At 37.6% G+C, this 19,605-nt stretch overlaps 1 protein-coding gene across 1 annotated transcript; it reads right to left on the reverse strand.

Annotated features, from left to right (window-relative positions):
- Nucleotides 1-12,928: 12,928 nt before the first annotated feature.
- On the reverse strand, nt 12,929-13,879 carry LOC131907758 (olfactory receptor 5G25). Its single transcript, XM_059258855.1, has one exon. It carries the CDS (start codon nt 13,877-13,879, stop codon nt 12,929-12,931), a length of 951 nt encoding a protein of 316 aa, XP_059114838.1.
- Nucleotides 13,880-19,605: the final 5,726 nt, after the last annotated feature.

Here is a 19,605-nt window from a genome sequence, read left to right on the forward strand (position 1 = left end):
TATCCAGAAGTTAATTGAGATCCTGTAGAAATGTTAGATTTGAGGAGATTTAAGGAAGCAGTTGTTTCATGTGGTATGCATTCCCCCTTTGTGAAGCAGATGTCAAGTTCATGGGCAACTCAGAACAGGATTATTCCACAAGACTGGAAATATTTAGTTACAGCAATATTGGAAGCTGGTCTTTGGTTAAAATGGAAAACATGGTGGAAGAGAAAGTTAGGGTCATAGGACAATGAGGTAGGGCTAGAGGTATGGAAGTTTCCCAAGACCAGCTTCTCAATGAGGGGCAGTATGCTGTTGTGCAAAGGCAGTCTAGATTTGATGATAACACCTTGGTGCAATGTCATATAGAAGCTTTGAATGCTTGGGACAGGGTTGAAAAATCAGGAAAAAGGACTGAGTCATTTATTAAAGTTATACAAGGCCCCAAAGCAGCCTTCACTGCTTTTTTTTTTTTACAAAGTTTGACCAGTTGTAAATAGAATGATATCAGATCCAGATGTGTAACACGAATCTTAAAAGATCTTATTAATAGAAAACCCAGATCCAGATATTGGGGTAAAAACTGAAGGATCAGAGAAGCAGAATAAGACAGTCAAGTTTTTACCTATACAAAATCCTCAGTCTCAAGAGAGTGAATTCCTGTTTCCTCAAAACTTATATACTTTTCTGTGACCTGCCATATTACTTCCTGGGATTAAAGGCATGCGTCACCACTGCCTAGCTCTGTTTCTCTCATGTAGCCTGGTGCTGCCTTGAATTCACAGAGATCCAGATGTATCTCTACCTCCCGAGTGATAGGATTAAAGGTGTATACTACCACTGCCTGACCTCTATGTTTAATATAGTGGCTGGCTTTGTCCTCTGATCCCCAGGTAGGCTTTATAGGGGTACACAATATATCACCACACAGATGTTAGACAAATATTGAGTCCTTTGGCTTTTGAAAATGCTAATTCAGAATGCAAAAGAGGGATTAGGCCTTTAAAGGCAAGATTCACATGTCTTTCTGTTTGCTGTGAATATGTATGGCTTTCATTGGATAATAAATAAAGCTGTTTTGGCCTATGGCAAGAAAGCTTACATCCAGGTGGGAAATCCAAGCAAAGATGCAGAGAGAAGAAGGGTGGAGTCAGGAGAGACGCCAGCTGAAACCTAAGGAACAACAAGATACCAGCAGACTGCTAACACCGTGGCCACATGGCAACATACAGATTAATAGGAATGGGTTAATTAAGATGAAAGAGCTAGCTAGAAAGAAGCTGAAGCCATAGGTCATATAGTTTATAATTTAATATACGCCTCGAGTAATTATTTTATAAGCAGCTGTGGGACTGCAGGTAGGATAAATTTGTCCAGACTACTGGGCAAGGCAGGACTGGAGAAATTCCCATATACAAAAATTGGCCTCAATAGATGAATGAATTAGAAATATGGCTGATACTGGATCTCACACTATAATGCTGCTTTGATAGGAGAAGTAATTTCTAGAAATTTTAAGACAAATCAGAATGTCAGATGTTTTAACTGTGGTAAACAAGGTCATTTGAAAAGGGATTGAAGGTGAGATGTTCCTAGAAACAATGTTTCTTCTAGAGATAATTCAAACAGAGGGCTCCAGCTTTCTGGAGTATGTAGAAAATGTAGCAAAGGCTGGCATTTAACTAATGAATGCAGATCAACAAGGGACAGACTAGGTAACCCTTTGCCATCTGGAAACTCCCTGTCAGTTTGGCTCCATTATTCCCTGTCAGCATCAGAGAAACTCATCCACTAAGCAATTAAAGGACTTAATATCTGTTGTTAAAAACCACACTGCTCTGGATGTGACCAAAGACAGAATAACTTCTATAGATACAACAAAAACTTCAGGAGAAACCAGGAACCAAATATTTTGGCAAACTGCTATAAATGATTAGAGACCAAATCTAAAAATAAAAATAAATGGCATTAAAACTGAGGGTCTGTTAGACATAGGCATAGATGTAACAATAATTTCACCAAAATCTTGGCAACCAAATTGCCCCGGGCAGCATGGCTTCAATGGGAGCACGATTACCTGAAGGATGGAATGAAAAGGACAGGAGACACAAAGGAAGACAGCAAGACAGGGTTCTGATTAAGCTGCAAAATTTTATTTTTTCATGAGGGCTTATATTGTTCTTGAAGGGTGGGGGAAGGCAGAAAATTGGTATTCTATCTAGGTCAGGCTTGTGCAGCTGCAGAATGTCTGTGCAGGATGTTGGGCAAGGTGAGAAGGCTGGTGGTAGGGGTCCCTTGCTTGGTTGCTAAACTATCAAACCATGAAATATTCTGCCTAGATTTTTCCTGAAGCTACCCAACCACAAGATGTCCTAACTATTCTCTGAAGAACTGACAGTTCTTAAGAAATGCTGGTTTTCTGAGCTAACTGAGGGGACAGCAAGGTCTGGCCCCTGGCACAAATTAGCCTCTTAAGGAGCTAAATTTCAGCTTTTAGTGATTGAAACTTCATCTCAGGTAAAACAAAGACTAAGGTAGGTTGAGTGTACAGGACCAGAAAGACAGATAGGAAAATTAAAACCATATGTGGATAACATAGCAATGAATTTATGAGGATGTGATTTGTTACAATGGAAAGTATAGATTAATATTCAATCTCAGAAACAAACCACACAATAAAGAATGCTTCTGAGAGAAATATTAAAAGATATTATCAAGAACAGTTACAGACTATTTATGTTGTACATAAGCAGGCACAACAGCTGAAGATCTTTCAAACGTACCAGTAGCCTTACCTTTAAAATAGTTAATTGACAAACCTGTTTGGGTGAAACAATGGCCTTTGACATCAGAAAAGTTACAGGCATTAGAACAGCTGGTACATGAGTAGCTAAATGCTCAACATACCGAAGAATCAACCAGTCCTTGGAATTCTCCTATATTTGTCATTAAAAATAAACCTGGAAAGTATTAACAGATTTAAGAGCCATAAGTAAGGTGATTTGGCCAATGGGCTCTTTATGGCATGGGATTCCCTTGTCTTCTCTATTACCTAAAGGATGGTTTATCATAGTGATTGATCAAAAGACTGCTTTTTTACTATACCTTTACAAGAACAGGATAGAGAAAAATTTGCCTTCACAGTGCCTACTTATAATAATTCCCAGACTATCAAAAGGTATCAGTGGAAAGTTCTTCCACAGGGATGGTAAACAGCCCCACCTTGTGCTAATATTTTGTACAACAGTTATTGGAAATAATTCATAAGTTTGCCTCAATCTATTATTTGCCATTATATGAATGATAACTTACTAGCTGATTCAGATGTGAATACCTAAGAAAAAATTGTTTAAAGGAGCAAAGAAAAGCCGGGTGGTGGTGGTGCACAACTTTAATCCCAGTACTTGGGAGGCAGAAGCAGGCGGATCTCTGTGAGTTTGAGGCCAGCCTGGGCTACCAAGTGAGTTCCAGGAAAGGCGCAAAGCTACACAAAGAAACGCTGTCTCGAAAAACCAAAAAAAAAAAAAAAAAAAAAAAAAAAAAGAAGCAAAGAAAAATTTACCTTGTTGGGGATTACAAATTGCTCCTGAAAAAATACAGAGAGGAGATTCTACTAATTATCTATGATATAAGATGGGTTTATAAAAAAATTCAACCACAGAAAGTATAAATCAAGAGAGATCAATTATGAACTCTTAATGATTTCAAATTTTCTGGGAGATATAAGTTGGCTACAGCCCACACTTGGATTGACAACTCAAGAACTAAGTAATTTATTTCAAACCTTACAAGGTGATAAGGACTTAAATAGTCCAAGAAAATTATCAGCTGAGGCTGAGAAAGAATTGGCCTACATAGAAAAGAAACTACAGGATGTACATGTACATCATTGGATCCAAAGCTTGATTGTATCCTGGTCATACTACCCTCTATGCATTCTCCTACAGGAATTCTTATGCAGAGAGGAGATAATATTTTAGAATGGATATTTTTTGCCACCCAAACAGAGTAAAAAATGAAAGACTTATGTAGAAAAGGCTTCTAAATTGATTCTGAAAGGAAAATTGAGACTTTGTCGAATAGCAGGAATAGACCCAATGGAAATTGTAGTACATTTTACTGGTGCTGAAATTTCCTCATTACAGAAAGAAAATAAACATTGGCAAAGAGCTTGCAATAATTTCCTGGGAGAGATTAGCAACAAATAAATTTACAAATAGAACTAATTTAATTCTTCCTCACATTGTGCAAGGACTACTAATTTCTGGAGCCATTTCATTCTGTACTGATGCAAATACATCAGGAAAGGCAGGTTATAAGTCAGTAGATCTAAGTAAAGGGGCTCAAGCCCTTATGTTTCTCTTCAAGAGTCAGAATTATATGCTATTCTCATGGTATTATTAGATTTTCCAGAACCTCTTAATATAGCTCTCAATATGCAGAAAGAGTTGTTTTCCATATTGGAACTGCTGGACTTATTTTAGATGTTTCAGAATTAACGTCGCTATTTATTTAATTATAAGAAATAATCTGAAATAGAAATCATCCCTTGCATATTACACATATCAGATCCCATGTGGGTCTACCACGCCCTCTAGTACAAGGTAATGATGAAATTGAACAGCTGTTGATAGGAAATGTGCTAAAAATCTCAGAATTTCATAAGAAACACCTGTTAATAGCAAGAATTTGAAGAAAAAATTTTCTATTATTTGGCAATAAGCCAAGAGAATTTTAAGGAAATTTACTACTTGTTCTTTGTATAAACAAACTCCACTACATGCAGGAAGTAATCCTAAGGGTACTCAAAGAAATAAAATTTGGCAAATGGATGTGTTTCATTTTGCAGAGTTTGGAAAATTAAAGTATGTGCATCATACCATAGATACATATTCAGGCTTTCAATGGGCAATTGCTTTGAGCTCTAAAAAGCCTGATTCTGTAACCACAAATTTATTAGAGGTTATGGCCATTATGGGAATACCTGTGCAAATTAAGACTGATAATGCTCCAGCATACGTCACTAGTAAAATGAAACTTTTTGCATATTACATGAAGCATATTACAGTTATACCACACAATTCTACAGGACAAGAAGTTATAGAATGACCTAACTACACTTTAAAAAGTATTTTTAATAAATGGAAAGGGATAATAAAGACCCCCCCAGAGATAGATTATACAATGCTTTATTAACTTTAAAAGTTATAAATGCTAATGAGAAAGGAACAGCTGCTGTGAAGAGACATTGGATAGTAGGAAAAGAAAAACCGCTGAACTAAATCAGCCTGCATACTTTAAGAATGCTTTGAACTTAGAATGAAAACCAGGATGTGTTAGTTTGTGGAAGAGATTTTGCTTTTGTTTCCACAGAAGAAGAAAAGCTATTAATACCATCAAAACTGATAAAGATTTTATTTGAACAAGAGAGACCTCTTGATTAGGAGACATGGTAGTTCATCAAACAGCATGGCAAAAAGGAAAACTCCCCAAAGTTAAGGTTGGGGCAGTGTTTTGCTTTTTTGTCTTTTGAGGAGAATAAAAGAATTGAAATAAGGAATCTGAAGACCACTGGACAGATGAGACATCTGAAGAAGAATAAATCATCGAGAAAATGCCCCAAGAAAAAGAATAAATTGGCCTAATGGCATAGTGCACTTCCAATAGGATAAAAAATCTCATGAAACTTCCCAAATGTTTGTCTCTACTGTTCTTTACAGACATACAAGGCAAATGGTCTTTTTGTAGTCCCAATTCAATTAAAAATTAAAACTGATTTTGGAGTTGGAGCAGGGCTCTCTCCTTCTCTAAACCCAAGCATGTTTATTAAAGGAAAATCCAAAAATCTCTGTCTTATGTCAGAAGAGCCATCTGGTATGGGACAGAAGAAAAACCAAAATTAGGAACTATTCTATTACCACTAATCTCATAATCTTTTGGTTTTCTTTTGACTCTTTAAAACTTTTCTTAAGGTATAAATATTATTTCAAAATTTATAATATATATGTACATATATTAACCTTCTATCATAATATTAATGATCATATAGAGTACTAACTGATTCTAGAAATAGGCATCTCTACCTTCCTATATGTAATTTTGGCCTTAAATCTGAAGCAGGTAACTAGGAAGTAAGTTTTTGTACCCCAGATGCATTTAATAGACTGTGGTCCTTTAACCTCTCTGATATCATCTGCACATGACATTTAAAATGTTTAATTTTCCTGCAGTGAACCATGACCTAACAGTGATACTTGCAATCTCCAAAAGGATATTGGGGCCCCACAATAATGACTCCAACTGAATTGTGGTAATGCCACTAAGCTAACAAACACTACCCAAAGATCAGCTTCGGACTACAAATGGCTGAAGAGAACTTCAAAACAGTTAGCTAAGATGGTCCAGCTTTGTCGATTACTCCAGTCAGGACTTCATATAAGTCTTGCACCCTCCCTTCACACCAAGGCTGGACAACAGGTAGCTATCCCAGGACTTTATCTCAATTTTTTCAGGGTCCTCTAAAGATGCCAAGTACTCAGACAACAGAAAGTAAATTTAAGAACATGACACTCACATTCCCAAGAGGCTAGGTGAGTGGTTTTTTTGGTCCTTCAGTGGATGTTTGCAATCATTTAGGGGGGTTGGTCACAGGTTGTTATTGGTCATGGTCAGGAAGGAAACTAAGCAAAGGAAATTAGATTTAGGGATCTCATTCTAAAAAGAAAAAGGGGGATATAGAAACAATAGGATAAAAAGGTAGATTATTGTATCTACTTTCAAACTCAAAAAGCAACCACTAGCCTCAAACATTTTCCATTGGTATAGATTTTTGTATATTGATACATGTTTTTGTTGTACCTTGACTGCTGACAGTATACTGTCCAAACTGTACAAGTAGGACACAAAAGAAAGCGACTGCTGAACTTTGCCAAGACAGGCTAGGACAGTCCTTCAAAATTCCTGCTTCACAGAAAAATCTGTCAAATATTCTAGGCCCATAGGCCAAAGATAGATGCCCCAACATTAGAGAGCAACCTTGGGGTGACTGTCCATGCAGATAGATGCCTGTCATTTCTTATTTTTGGAAGTTGCTTGCTCTGCACTTCCTGTTTACTCAGATAATATTATATCCTTTTTGGGTCTCTTATGAGGTTGAAGATTAGATAGTTATAGTTGCAGTTTTCCTTAGTTGGTATAGAAACTAAATTAGGTACAAAACTTTGGACTCACCAAGGTAAGATAGATAATAGAGTATTTTCTCTGAATTTGCCAAATATCAATGGACCGGACATTATGAATGTATTTCTGACTTGATAATACTCTTATTGTATATAGTTTTGCATTGTTAGAGTTAAAAATATTTCCTTTTTATTCAGACAAAAGGGGGAAATGTTGCAGGAGAATTGTTTGTACAGCCAATCCACAAAAAAAGTAATCTTGAATCATAGGATTGAGTCAGTGATTGGCTGACCAGGATTAGCCATAAAGTTCTTAGATGACTTAGTAGAGTCGCTGGAAAGGACAAGAAGAGAGGAGGGAGGAGTGTAACATGAATCCTAAATGGTCTTAATAATGAAAACTAAGAATCAGATATCAGGGTGAAAGCTGAAAGGTCAAAGAAGCAGAGCAGCCAGCAACTAGAAAGACTTCTTACCTCTACTGAATCCTCAGACTCAAAGGGGACTCAGCTCCTGTCTCCTCCTGTTTTATATTCCTCTCTCCACCCAGCCATATCACTTTCTGTCTCCACCTCTGTAGTGCTGAGATAAAAGGTGTGAACCATCACCACCACCTGCCTCTCTTTCTCTTTTAGACTGGATCAATCTTGTGTAGCCCAGGGTGGCCTTGAACTCACAGAGATCCATCTGCCTCTGCATCCTTTTTTTTTTTTTTCTAAAAGTCAACCAGTTCTGCCCAGATTTACAAAGATCCTTACAGAAGTGTCAGGACAAGGTTTTAGTGCGAAAGATTAAGTTGTGATGGTTCCTATCATGAGTCAAAGAGTGTCTAGAAAAGAGGGAACCCAGGCTCACAAATACAAGAGGCTCTGAGGTAAGGAGCAGCTGGAGCCAAAGCAAGTGGTCAGATCTGGGAATACCAGCATTCTCTTTGGGTCTTGTGTGGCAGTGGGATGAAGGGACAAGAGTGTATCATACTTTCTCCATTCCCTTCTACCCCCACTAAACACCAGCACAGATCTGGGCATGTCTTCTCTGGCAGAGATCACTTATACAGAGGGCTTTGTTTGACCACAGTGTTTGGCATTCCCTGCAGAGCTCCCAGGAAGTTTACCACCTCAACACAAGGGGCCATCCCACTGGGTGGAAGGTGGGTCTGTGCTGAAAGCAAATCACTGAAGCAGGCACTGTCATCCAAGAAAAATGGACATGCCTTGGTAGTCCTGTCAGGAACCCAGTGGACTGAGCGGAGTAAGCTGCCACAGCCCTTCCCATAGGAAGGCTGGGGCTATTGGAAGTCATTGCAGATCAATGTTCTGACCTGCATTACAAATGGCCAGTGCACAGAATGACACACACACTGGAGCAGCAATCAAAGAGAGATGACTCAAGTCGATACTGGAAGGTTCTGAGAAGAAAGGAAACACTGAGATGTAAGAACAAAACAAATTTCAATTACAGAGAATAAAATGGAACAAGAAAGGCCACATAGTGTTCCCCAGGGCTGGCCAGGTTGACATTTAAAGGCTGGGTTGACCTTTCACTTGACCTTTAACCCAGGCCAGGCTGACCTTTTTTTAAAAAAAAATTAATTAATTTATTTGACATCCTGACCACAGCCTCTCTTCCCCCTTCTCCCCTCAGTTGTCCCCTCAACCCACCCCTCCTCCTTAATTGGTCAGAAAGGGCAGGCCTCCCTTGGGCTTCAGCAAAGCATGGCAGATCAAGCTGCCATAAGATGAAGCAGCTCCCCCGTATTCAGGCTGGGCAAGGCAATCCAACACTAGAAATAGTTTCCCAAGAGCCAGTCAAAGCACTGGGGCCAGCTCCCACTCCCATTGCCAGGAGTAACACAAATAGACCAAGCTACATACACAGCTGTCACATACATGCAGGGAGTCTAGGTAGTTCAGGCTCTGTGAGTTTCCAGGAGCCAGGCTAGTGTTTTCCATTGGTTTTCCTGGATGTTCCTCCCCTTCCCACACCCTACCCTGTTTTCTACAATCCCTCCTCCCTCTCCTCAGCAGGATTCTTCAGCTGGGTCTCTGAATCTCCTCAGTTAGTCACTAGACTAACTATTTACACTTGGGGAGTGGGAGGAAGCCAGGAATGAAGTGTTTTGGTTTTCAAAACTATACATACTGGCCTCTTTTTACTTATTAGCAGCTTTTATGAATTTTCAATATTATCCCTGAAAGTAGCTCTTTTTCTGAGTTCCCTCTCACATCTGCCTGTCACTTCAGGTTTCCAGGTGTTAATTTACTGATCTGAGCTGTGACTGATAAGAGCAGAGCCCAAGGTGACTTTCCGGATTTGGAATTTTGCTTCCAAGCCCAAGGATTGCATAGAGCCCCTGCACACACAGCGAGGCTCCGACAGCCACTGGCTTACTCTTTCCTCCTAAGTACTATTTCTGAGGTGTTAATACTAACACAGCATTTGCCAGACTGATGTTAGTTATGTTTATGTGTTTTTCCTCCACTAAATTATAAGACTCTGAAGAAAACACTTCCTAAAATCCATGAGTATATATTTTGCATGATGCAAATAAATAATGCACAGTTAAATGGGGGAAAAAAGAAGAAGACGAAGGGAGCCATGCTTGGTACTGGAAGTCTACCTTACAACTACTCAGTGCTAGGAAAACCATGGTTATTAGAGGAGAAATCTATAACCACTAATTTGCTAAGCCAATATAACACCTAACAACAATCTATAAAATTGTTCTTATATCCACAGACAAGTGTAGTCTTTACCCTCATCAAGGAAATTTCTCTTTCAACATACAGAGACCACTACCCAAACCCACAACCAATCAAAATGAGAGTTATAGAGCCAAGTCCCAATGGATACATCTATAAAAAGTTCCCGGGATCCGTCCCTGGTGCATGGGCAGACTTTTGGGAGTCCGGTGCCTGCGGTGTGACGCCTTGCGCAGCCTTGGTGCAGTGGGAAGGGGCTTGGACCTGCCTAAGCTCAGTGTGCTGGGGAGACCTTAATTCGGGGGATGTGGGGATGTGGGGTGGCTTGGGAGGGAGGGCTAGGGGGTGGGAGGAGGGAAGAAGTGGGTGGTATGTAGTGTGAGTAGAAAATTTCTTAATAAAGAAAAATAAAAAAAAAAGGAAAACATTAAAAAATGTCCCCACACTTAAGGCTCAGGGATGGGGCCTGTTGTGTGATGTTTTGTTCATCTTCTGACAAAGTTTGCCTGTATGTAGATCAGAGGGCAGAGCTAGCCACTAGTTAACCACAGAGGTCAGGCAGTGGTGGCACACACCTTTAATCCCAGCACTTAGGAGGAGGAAGCAGGAAAATCAGGAGTTCTAGGCCACCCTGGCCTATATGAGATTGAACCAGTCTAAAAGAGAAACAGGGCTGGTGGTGGTGGTACATGCCTTTAATCCTAGCACTCGGGAGGTGGACGACAGGAATATAAGGTGGGTGGAGACAGGATCTTGGACCACCATACAATCTGAGGATTAGCAGGGGTAAGAAGTTTCTGGTGGTTACTGCTCTGCTTCTCTGATCTCCAGGCAAGCTTTATTTGTCAGAACACAAACAAAATATCATACAGCAGGGGCCAGAAAAATTATAAGAGCCAGAGGATGAAGGAATTTGCTGTGAGATTGTGTCTGCTATCATCAGAAGCTATACTCATAAAGTCTCACCAACAAGACTTCTCACATGTGAGCTGAACAAAGATAATACCAATAAACATGCCAAAGTTGACAGAGAGAAGTTCATAGGGACTCAGCCCTACACAAAATATTACAGGAAATTGAAAAAACAGGCAACAAAAGAGGTAGCCTTCCCCAGGAAAGAGCATACTAATTGAATGTCTAATACCACAGGGTTACCCCCCCAAAAATACACACAAGTCACATTACATGGACTCAACAGGTTATATTGGGGAATATATATGTGTATATAAATATGTATGTACAATCAATAACAATTGATGATCAGAGTCCATGAATTTGAAGGAGAGTTTGGAATGGTATATAGGAGGTTTGGAGGGAGGAAAGGAAGGGGAGAAATGTTGTAATTAAAACACAATCTCAAAAACAAACAATAAAGAGCTAAGGAAGAGAACTGGAGAATGCTTATAGCAGTTCATTCATGTGCTTATCCATTTATGTTGTCTGATTGCTGAAAATTGAATTATTGCTTCTACATTCTCCCAGAGACCAGAAGCAAAAAACATTCTCTTTCTGATAAAACTCCCAAGGACTTGAGAGTGCTAGACCTGGATTGTAAAACTGACTACATGTTAGAAATATTTATTAGCATGTTGAAAGGATCAAGAAAGAATGCAGAGTTTTGCGTTTACTAAAAGAATTCTCCATGAAAACCTTAGAAGACCTTACATTCCATGCTAAATCAGTCCAAAGTTCAGTCAAGGTGAACAGGAGCATCAGGCAGTCTTAGTAGGAAGCATATATGATCAAATACAGCAAAAATGCAAGTTTTCCAAAGCAGTAACAATGTGGCTGTGGGAAAACTCACAAGGCCTTTACCCTAACAAAGAACTGTAGGTAGCCAAGGACTGCTAAGAGTGGACAAATAGTCTTCCCCAGGGAATACACAACAGCTAGTTATCTAATACCAAACAGTCCGTACTGAAAACATACATTCATATACAAGCAACATCATATAGACTGAGAATGTTGTACTTATGTATGTAATAACAATTAAAGAAATAAAAGGTCATGAATCAGGAAGAGAGCAAGGAGGAGGTACATGGAGGGAAGAAAGGGAAAGGAGAAATGATGTAATTATATTATTAGCTCAAAACATAAAATTATTTAATAATGTTTTAGGGGATTATTATTGTTTCATAGAAGTCAAAATCATTATTGTAAACAAATTAGAATATGTGCAAAAGTGAAATAATTTTTCCCATTGTTTGAAAGACAAAATATTAGTTATCATTGTATTAAAAGTCTACACATTTTTTGTCTTAGGTGTATAAATACAAAGGTATATTGGCATAATCCCCCAAGCTACTAGTATAGTTTAAATAGAGACTACAGTGTGTATACAACTTCTTTGTAAAATATCTACTCCAAATATGAAAATACTTGTAAAAAGGGGTGTGATTGCTTACTACCTGATCATATACTTATAACTGTTTATTTGAACAGATTCAACATTAAGCATTATGTTTTAGTTCTGTGAAGAGACACCATAACCATGGCAACTCTTATTAAGGAAAATATTTCATTGGAGCTGGCTTACAGTTTCAGAGGTTTAGTACATTATCATCATGATGAGAAGCATGGAAGCATGCAGACAGAGAAGAGAGCGGAGAGTTCTCCATCTTGATCCACAGGCAGCAGAATGAGACTGCCACACTAGGCCTTGCTTGAGCAAATGAGACCTCAAAGTCCACCTCCACAGTGACACACTTCCTCCAATAAGGCTACACATACTCCAACAAGGCCACACTTCCTGATAGTGCTACTCCCTATGGGCCAAGTGTTCAAACACTTTGGTCTGTGGGGGCCATTCTTACTAAAACCACAACAAATTATGAAATATCCTATTATAAGGGACTTGGCCTCCTGTAAAGCACAGCTGAGACATTATGAAATTCATTGCTTACTAAGTTTTATTGTTTCTTAGCTTAATAGAGTCTGTTATTTTTAGTCACAAGGCCTCATAATTTTGCTAAAGTTGTACATCCTATATTCCATTCAGTTTAAAGGTCTAAACTTCTTGTGGTTGAAAGAAAAAAACTGAAATAGGATATCTAATAATGCTTATATCTAAAATATTTTATCTTGCAAATTGTAGCAAAATTGCTTTTCAAATGTTCTGATGAATGCATCTTTGACTTCTTTATTTCTCAGGCTATAGATGAATGGGTTCAACATGGGGATAATGGTATAAAATAATGACACAACTTTATTGATATCCAGAGAGAAGCTGGTGCTTGGACATACGTAGATAAAGAAGAGAGTCCCGTAAAGGATAGAGACAGCTGTCAGGTGTGAAGAACAGGTGGAGAAGGCTTTGTGCCTCCCATCAGCAGAGTGGATTTTCAGGATAGCGATGACAATGTAAATGTAGGACACCAAGATGATCGTACCACTGAATACACCCAGGATCCCAGCCAAGATGTAAAGCAAAAGTTTATTCACCTGAGTATCTGCACATGCCAGAGAGAAAACAGGAAGAAGGTCACAGAAAAAGTGATTGATGAGATTTGGACCACAGTAGGGCAGGATAAAGGTAAAAGTAGTATGTACCATGGTGCTTATAAGGGCTATGCCATAAGGCCCTGTTACTAGCTGCACACAAACCTGCTGGGACATAATGAGTGTATAGAGCAAAGGCTTACAGACAGCGACATACCTATCATATGCCATGGAAGCCAGGAGAACACATTCTGTCACCACAAACTGGCTGAATAAACAAAGCTGGATAGCACAACCTAGGAAGGAGATGACTTTTTTCTCCACAAAGATGTTGGACAACATCTTAGGACTGATGACTGAAGAGGAGCAGGCATCCACAAAGGACAAGTGGCTGAGCAAGAAGTACATGGGGATGTGGAGTCGAGTGTCCAGGCAAATGAGCATGATCATTCCCAGGTTCCCCAGAAAAGTTAAAAGATAAACACAGAGAAAAATCAGGAAGACGACAATTTGGAGATGGAAGGAGCTGGTTAATCCCATGAAGAACTCAGTCACTACAGTTTGATTTCTGTGCTTCATTCCTCTGGATCAATCTGTTATGACAAAGACAGAATTTCTTTCTCTGCAGTAAATTCACAATTAAAGTTCAATTTTTGTTAACTTGAGTTTTACTCTTCGTCTTCCTGCTAGTCATTAGAGGTTCCTTCTCCAGAGCTTGGGCACCTCTGAGTCAGTAACAAACCTCATTAGGTCTTTGATTTCCTCATTATTTTTTTAATGAATGAGAATTTTATACCTACATTGTGAACTTTGGAGATTATGTCACAGATGTTTCCTACCTTCAAGCTTAGTTTGTTTGTCTCAAAAGACCTGTTTATGAAACAAGGATATTTTAGAAAACATTACATGAGAAAAAGTAATTGGATGAATAAGTGAATTTAGATTATCTTAACCAACTCAAGGACAGGCAAGTGTTATGTGTATAATCTCCAACCCTACACACTTACACCCTACAGAACTAAGTCTCCATGCTATCTAAGATATAATTTACAATGTCTAAGATATAGAATGGTATACTAAGAAAAGAAGCTGCAACTTTGGAATAGGATTCACACAACTACAGAGTACACCCTCTTTCACACATTTACTGACCCATCTAAATCTTAAATATCACAGCCACAATTCCTCATATATTTTGTGGATCCCAAAGAAGGGTTCAATTTTAAATACTGATTATTGACAGGATCTTTGGAGAGAAAAATAAATGATTTGAGAATAAAAGCAGACACTTCATATTCATCCCAGAGAAATAATCTTTATCCACATAATAAACTATATGTAATTGTTCATAGAAGCTTCATTTATAGTGGCCAAGAATTTGAAATGGCCAAAATTCCAGTAAGTTAGTGAAATATTCAAGTATGATACAGTCAACAACATGAACAGATATCAATTGCATTTCTCTGAGTTGGAAGAAGCCAGGCCTGACCTAAAATATCATATAGTTTATGAGTTCAATGAGATGGCATTCTCCTAGGGGCAAAATTATATGGATAGGCAACACCTGAGTGTTTGCCAGTGATATTGTGACTATAGAGGAAATGTCCCACATTTGTCTATGTAGGGATAGAACACTTCTGGCTGTGGGGTTTTTGAACAATTTCACCCTTGTGATAGAATGATCAAGAATGATATAGACATGTTGTTTCCATATCGTTATTGATCATGACACCAAACGCAGTCATATAATATTTACCACTGATAAAAAATTAGATAAAGATTACCAAGGACATAACTATATCCCCTTGTTTTCTGAGCATCTGTGATTTTTTTTCTAACAAGCACTTATTTAGGAAAAATGAAATCACATGGAGGAGCAGGAGAAGAAAAATCAGTGCAGTAAAACTAGGGAAGAGAGACATGCAGTTGAAATGATCGTAGCTATTTCAAAAATTGTAGAAAAACAACCTCAGGATGGGCTATGATCTCAGGATATACTGCCTGAAACTATCGACATGTATCTACTGACTTTCTCTCTGGCAGGAAAAGTGGGAAGGGTTTTACAGAAAGCTATTAATGAGAAAAGCCTTTCCAGCTTCAAAGGCAATGGGAGGTGAGAAAACACCCGGATAAATATGATTAAGGTTGGTCAGAAAAACTCTTAGTATTAAAAAAAAATGTCAAAAATTTTATACTTTCCAGGTATAGAAACTCACTTCTGGTTATTTATATTTTTTTCATTTTAAATCAAGATATTAGAAATAAAGCATTTTATATGTCACTACTAAAGTTATAGAAAAAAATTGTGAGGAAAAATGAGAATGCACAAAATTGTGTCCCATATAATTGCCTCTGTTAAACAAAGATATTAAATGCATACAATTTTATATTATAATTATAATACTTTTAAACTGTGTTAAAAGTGAAATGCTGTGTGAAATGATATTCTAGTTGTATGAAATTTATTAGACTTTATGTTTTCCATCTCACCTTGGACACTAGCTGCCTGAGATTTAAATGAGCTGATTCAGATATGTGGTTTTTTTCTAATTATAATTAAAGGAGCTGTGAATGGGTGAATAAATTAGTTCTCACTAAAAACAAGACTTCTCAACTCTAATATACGATTAGCCAATAAATCTTTCTTCATATTGTACTGTCCCTATGCCAACTCCTACACCCCTACTTCAACATAAATCACACTATCATGTACATTCAAGTTAAGCCATTTAAGGCAAAAGACATGGACAAAATAGTCAACCAATGCCTAATTTATTTTTCATGGTTAACTTACAAATGGCATTTTCCCAGGTCACTGAATTGATTTTAGTTACCTGGCCTCTGAAGGTATTTATGTATTAATTAATTCATATTTCAGAAGAAATTTGCCACAAAACCACCTGCCCAAGTAACAGTGAAGTATAAAATTTATGGTTCTTTACATGAGAATGACTTACCCTGAAAATATACACCTGTTGTCTTCAGTTTTCCTGGTTATCCAGAAGTATAAATACTATGTCATAGCATCTTGAAGCTGAACATTAATAAGCTGATTTAATTCTGCACAGGATGCAGAAAAGTGTTTTCTAAAGAATGGGAATAAATTGATGTCAACTCCCTCAAGGAATCAGAATCCCAAGAGATAAGGTCTATGAGGAAAATGTTAACAAATTTTTATTACTAGATTTATTAGGCTCTAGATCATAAATACAAGTTGCAAAGATGGAGATGGGGATAGCTCATTGCTAGAACACATGTGTAGTCCCAGACTCAATCCCCATCACGCTCACACAAAATGGTAATATTTATATACAATATGATATTTTGGTATATGTATAAATTGTGAAAATCTTCAATCTAAATTAACATATTTATCCTCTGTGATGACAACACATGAGATCTACTCTCTTAGACAATTTCACATAGATAAATATCACTAACTAGAGTCACCTTGATATAAAAAAGATCTATAGTATGTAGCAGAATTACTGTTTTTGAAAAAATAATATTGGAGACTGAATCAAATTGAAGTGTCTAAAAAAAAACCTCTTACTGCCAACCTATAATATATGCACTTTCTATAGATAGGATTTTAAAATAAAGACAATGTTGAAAAATTGATTTAAATGTATAGCAATGATTACTAGAGACTGAGAGGGCTGAGGGGACAGTCAGATGTTGGATGATGGATATTAAAAAAAAAGATGGGTAGAAAATAATGTATTCTAATTTTCTTTGGCTTTGTAATAACTTAGCAATCAGTGCATTTAAGGTTTGTATCATGTTCTGTCATTTCTCAGCATGCAAAGGATTTATTTTACTGAGCAAAACGAAGCCTTGGTAAACAAGTACAATAGAATATGCTAGAATCATTAATGCATTTGAATGTGGGAAATCAATTGAAACACTCTAAGAAGAGCAATGTGGGTGTTATTCTGTGTGTGATTACATGATTCACACCAAAAAGGAAGCACATTTTCATGTTTGGAGAGTGGGAACACTTGTGATCTCTTCACAACTTGAAAGAGAGGAACCATCACCTCTTCCTTTAGCTGATGCCACCACCTTGTTTTTGTTCTCTGACATGTGCTTTCCTCATGATTTCTAAAGTGATTTTACATCATAAATCAGATCAGAAATGTTCTTACTCAAAATCTTTAGGTCTTGACACATGCTTTGTAAACCAGGACTAAATGATAACAAACTCCTTAGAATCCTTACAATCCTTAGAATAAAATTTGAACTTGTTTAGTCTGGAGAGCTCCGGAGACTCCAGGCTACATTTACCTTCCACAATTCTAAGGCAAAATCCAAGTCACACATGTTGTGCCCGGTGTGGTGAATCTCTTGGATCTTATCCAACCTGTCTTTTCTGGATCTACACTCCAAAGATCTTAGTGACCTGCCTCTCTGAAGACAAAAATGGTTCCTTTGCTGGATATTTGTCTCAGTTCTTTTCTGCTAGATTAGTACTATCTTCTAGGTGACATGGTTTATGATCACTATGTGGCCATGTACAGGCTTTGCTTTATGTACAGGTCTTGTCAAGGAGGTTGTTCACCTGTTAGGTTATATATTCTCGTACATGAGGATTTATCAATGTAGTAATATTAACCAGAAACACTTTACATTGGAGTTTTTGGAGACAATGTCATTGGTGACTTTTTCTGTGGTGTCCCACTTCTGGTGAAGATGCCATGTAATATCAGGAAAAGCTACATGTTTATGACTTCTTCTACTGGCCTCCAATGCCTGTAGTTGGAAGTTTCTCTGTGTCCCAGCCAGCTGGTGGTCAGGATAAATCTCTCCCATTCACGTCCCCCAATTAAACACATAGAGGTTTATATTAATTATAACTGTTCAGCCATTAGCACAGGCTTTTTACTGGCTAGCTCTTACATTTAAATTAACCCATAATTCTTACTATGTTTAGCCATGTGGCTTTATACCTTTTCTCAGTTCTGCCTTGTCATCTTGCTTCCTCTGTATCTGGCTGGCGATGCCTGACTAAGTCCTTCCTCTTCCCAGAATTCTCCTTGTCTGCTCACTCTGCCTATACTTCCTGCCTGGCTACTGGCCAATCAGCATTTTATTTATCAACCAATCAGAGCAATACATATTCATGGCATACAGAATGACATCCCACAGCACTTGCCCTTTTCTGTCTAATCTAAAAGGAAGATTTTAACTTTAACATAGTAAAATTACATATAATAGAACAGTTATCAAGGAAGAATTACAGTTAAAATATCTAGTCTTTGTATTTGGCAAAATTAAAGACATTGTTTTATCATCTATCCCATATTTGTGAGTCTGAAGTTTCATATCTAACTTACTTTTAATCATAACCAATGAAAATTATACCTATCTAGTCTTCAACTATGTCAAAGACCCCAGAAGGATATAATATTACCTAAATAAACAGGAAATGCATTGTAAGCAACTTCCAAAATTCTGGAAATGACAGAGACAGCTGGCTACCTGGACAGTTACCCAAAATTCCTCTTCAATGTTGGGACATCCATCTTCAAGCAATAGGCCTAGGGTTTTTTAGTCACTTTTTCCTGTGTCCTGTAGAATATTTGAAAGTTCCCTTGTGAAGCACAAACCTGAAGAACATTTTGACTTGGAAAGTTCAGTAGTTACCTTCCTATGGGTCCTGCTTGTCCAGTTTATACAACATATTATCAGCAACCCAGGCAAGAGCAGTTTCTTGCCCAAATGGCTATTTTTTGCCAAGAAGATAAACTCCATATGGAGTGTCTTCAATGCCCATCCTCTTCTTTGAAGTAATTGGTGCTGCCAGGAGCAGACATGTCTCATTGTTCAGAGAAGTCTAAGTTCTTAAAACATTTTAAATGCCATGTTCTGTAGGTCTTTGAAGTGTTTGAAGATTACCTACCTAGTTGAAATATATCTATGTATATCTAAAAACTTAACTAGTATAACTATAAGTTTGATTATCATAGATGACTCATTATTAATCTGTATTTCTCAACTCTATACTACAATTTTAAATGAGTTGCACAAACAAAATACTTTAAATAAGAGTAGAAATATACATACAGCATTACAAAATTAACTTTAAATTTGTATCAATAAACTAAAATCCATAACAATGTAAAACAAGTTGTTCTTTAAAAGTAGATTCAATAATCTACCCTTCTTTCCTGTCATGTCTATATTCTCTTTTCTTCTTTAGAAAGAGATTGCATTCGTAATCAACCCTCTTTAAATAAAAATAAACATTTATAAACAATATTTTGAGAATTGGGGCATAGCTTCTCATACTATTTCATGCTGAT

The sequence above is a fragment of the Peromyscus eremicus genome, chromosome 4 (genome assembly GCF_949786415.1).
Source record: "Peromyscus eremicus chromosome 4, PerEre_H2_v1, whole genome shotgun sequence".
Lineage (NCBI taxonomy): Eukaryota > Metazoa > Chordata > Mammalia > Rodentia > Cricetidae > Peromyscus > Peromyscus eremicus.

What these genes read in the sequence shown, in the direction of transcription:
- LOC131907758 (XM_059258855.1), bottom strand. Translation starts at nt 13,879, where the DNA reads ATGAAGCACAGAAATCAAACTGTAGTGACTGAGTTCTTCATGGGATTA.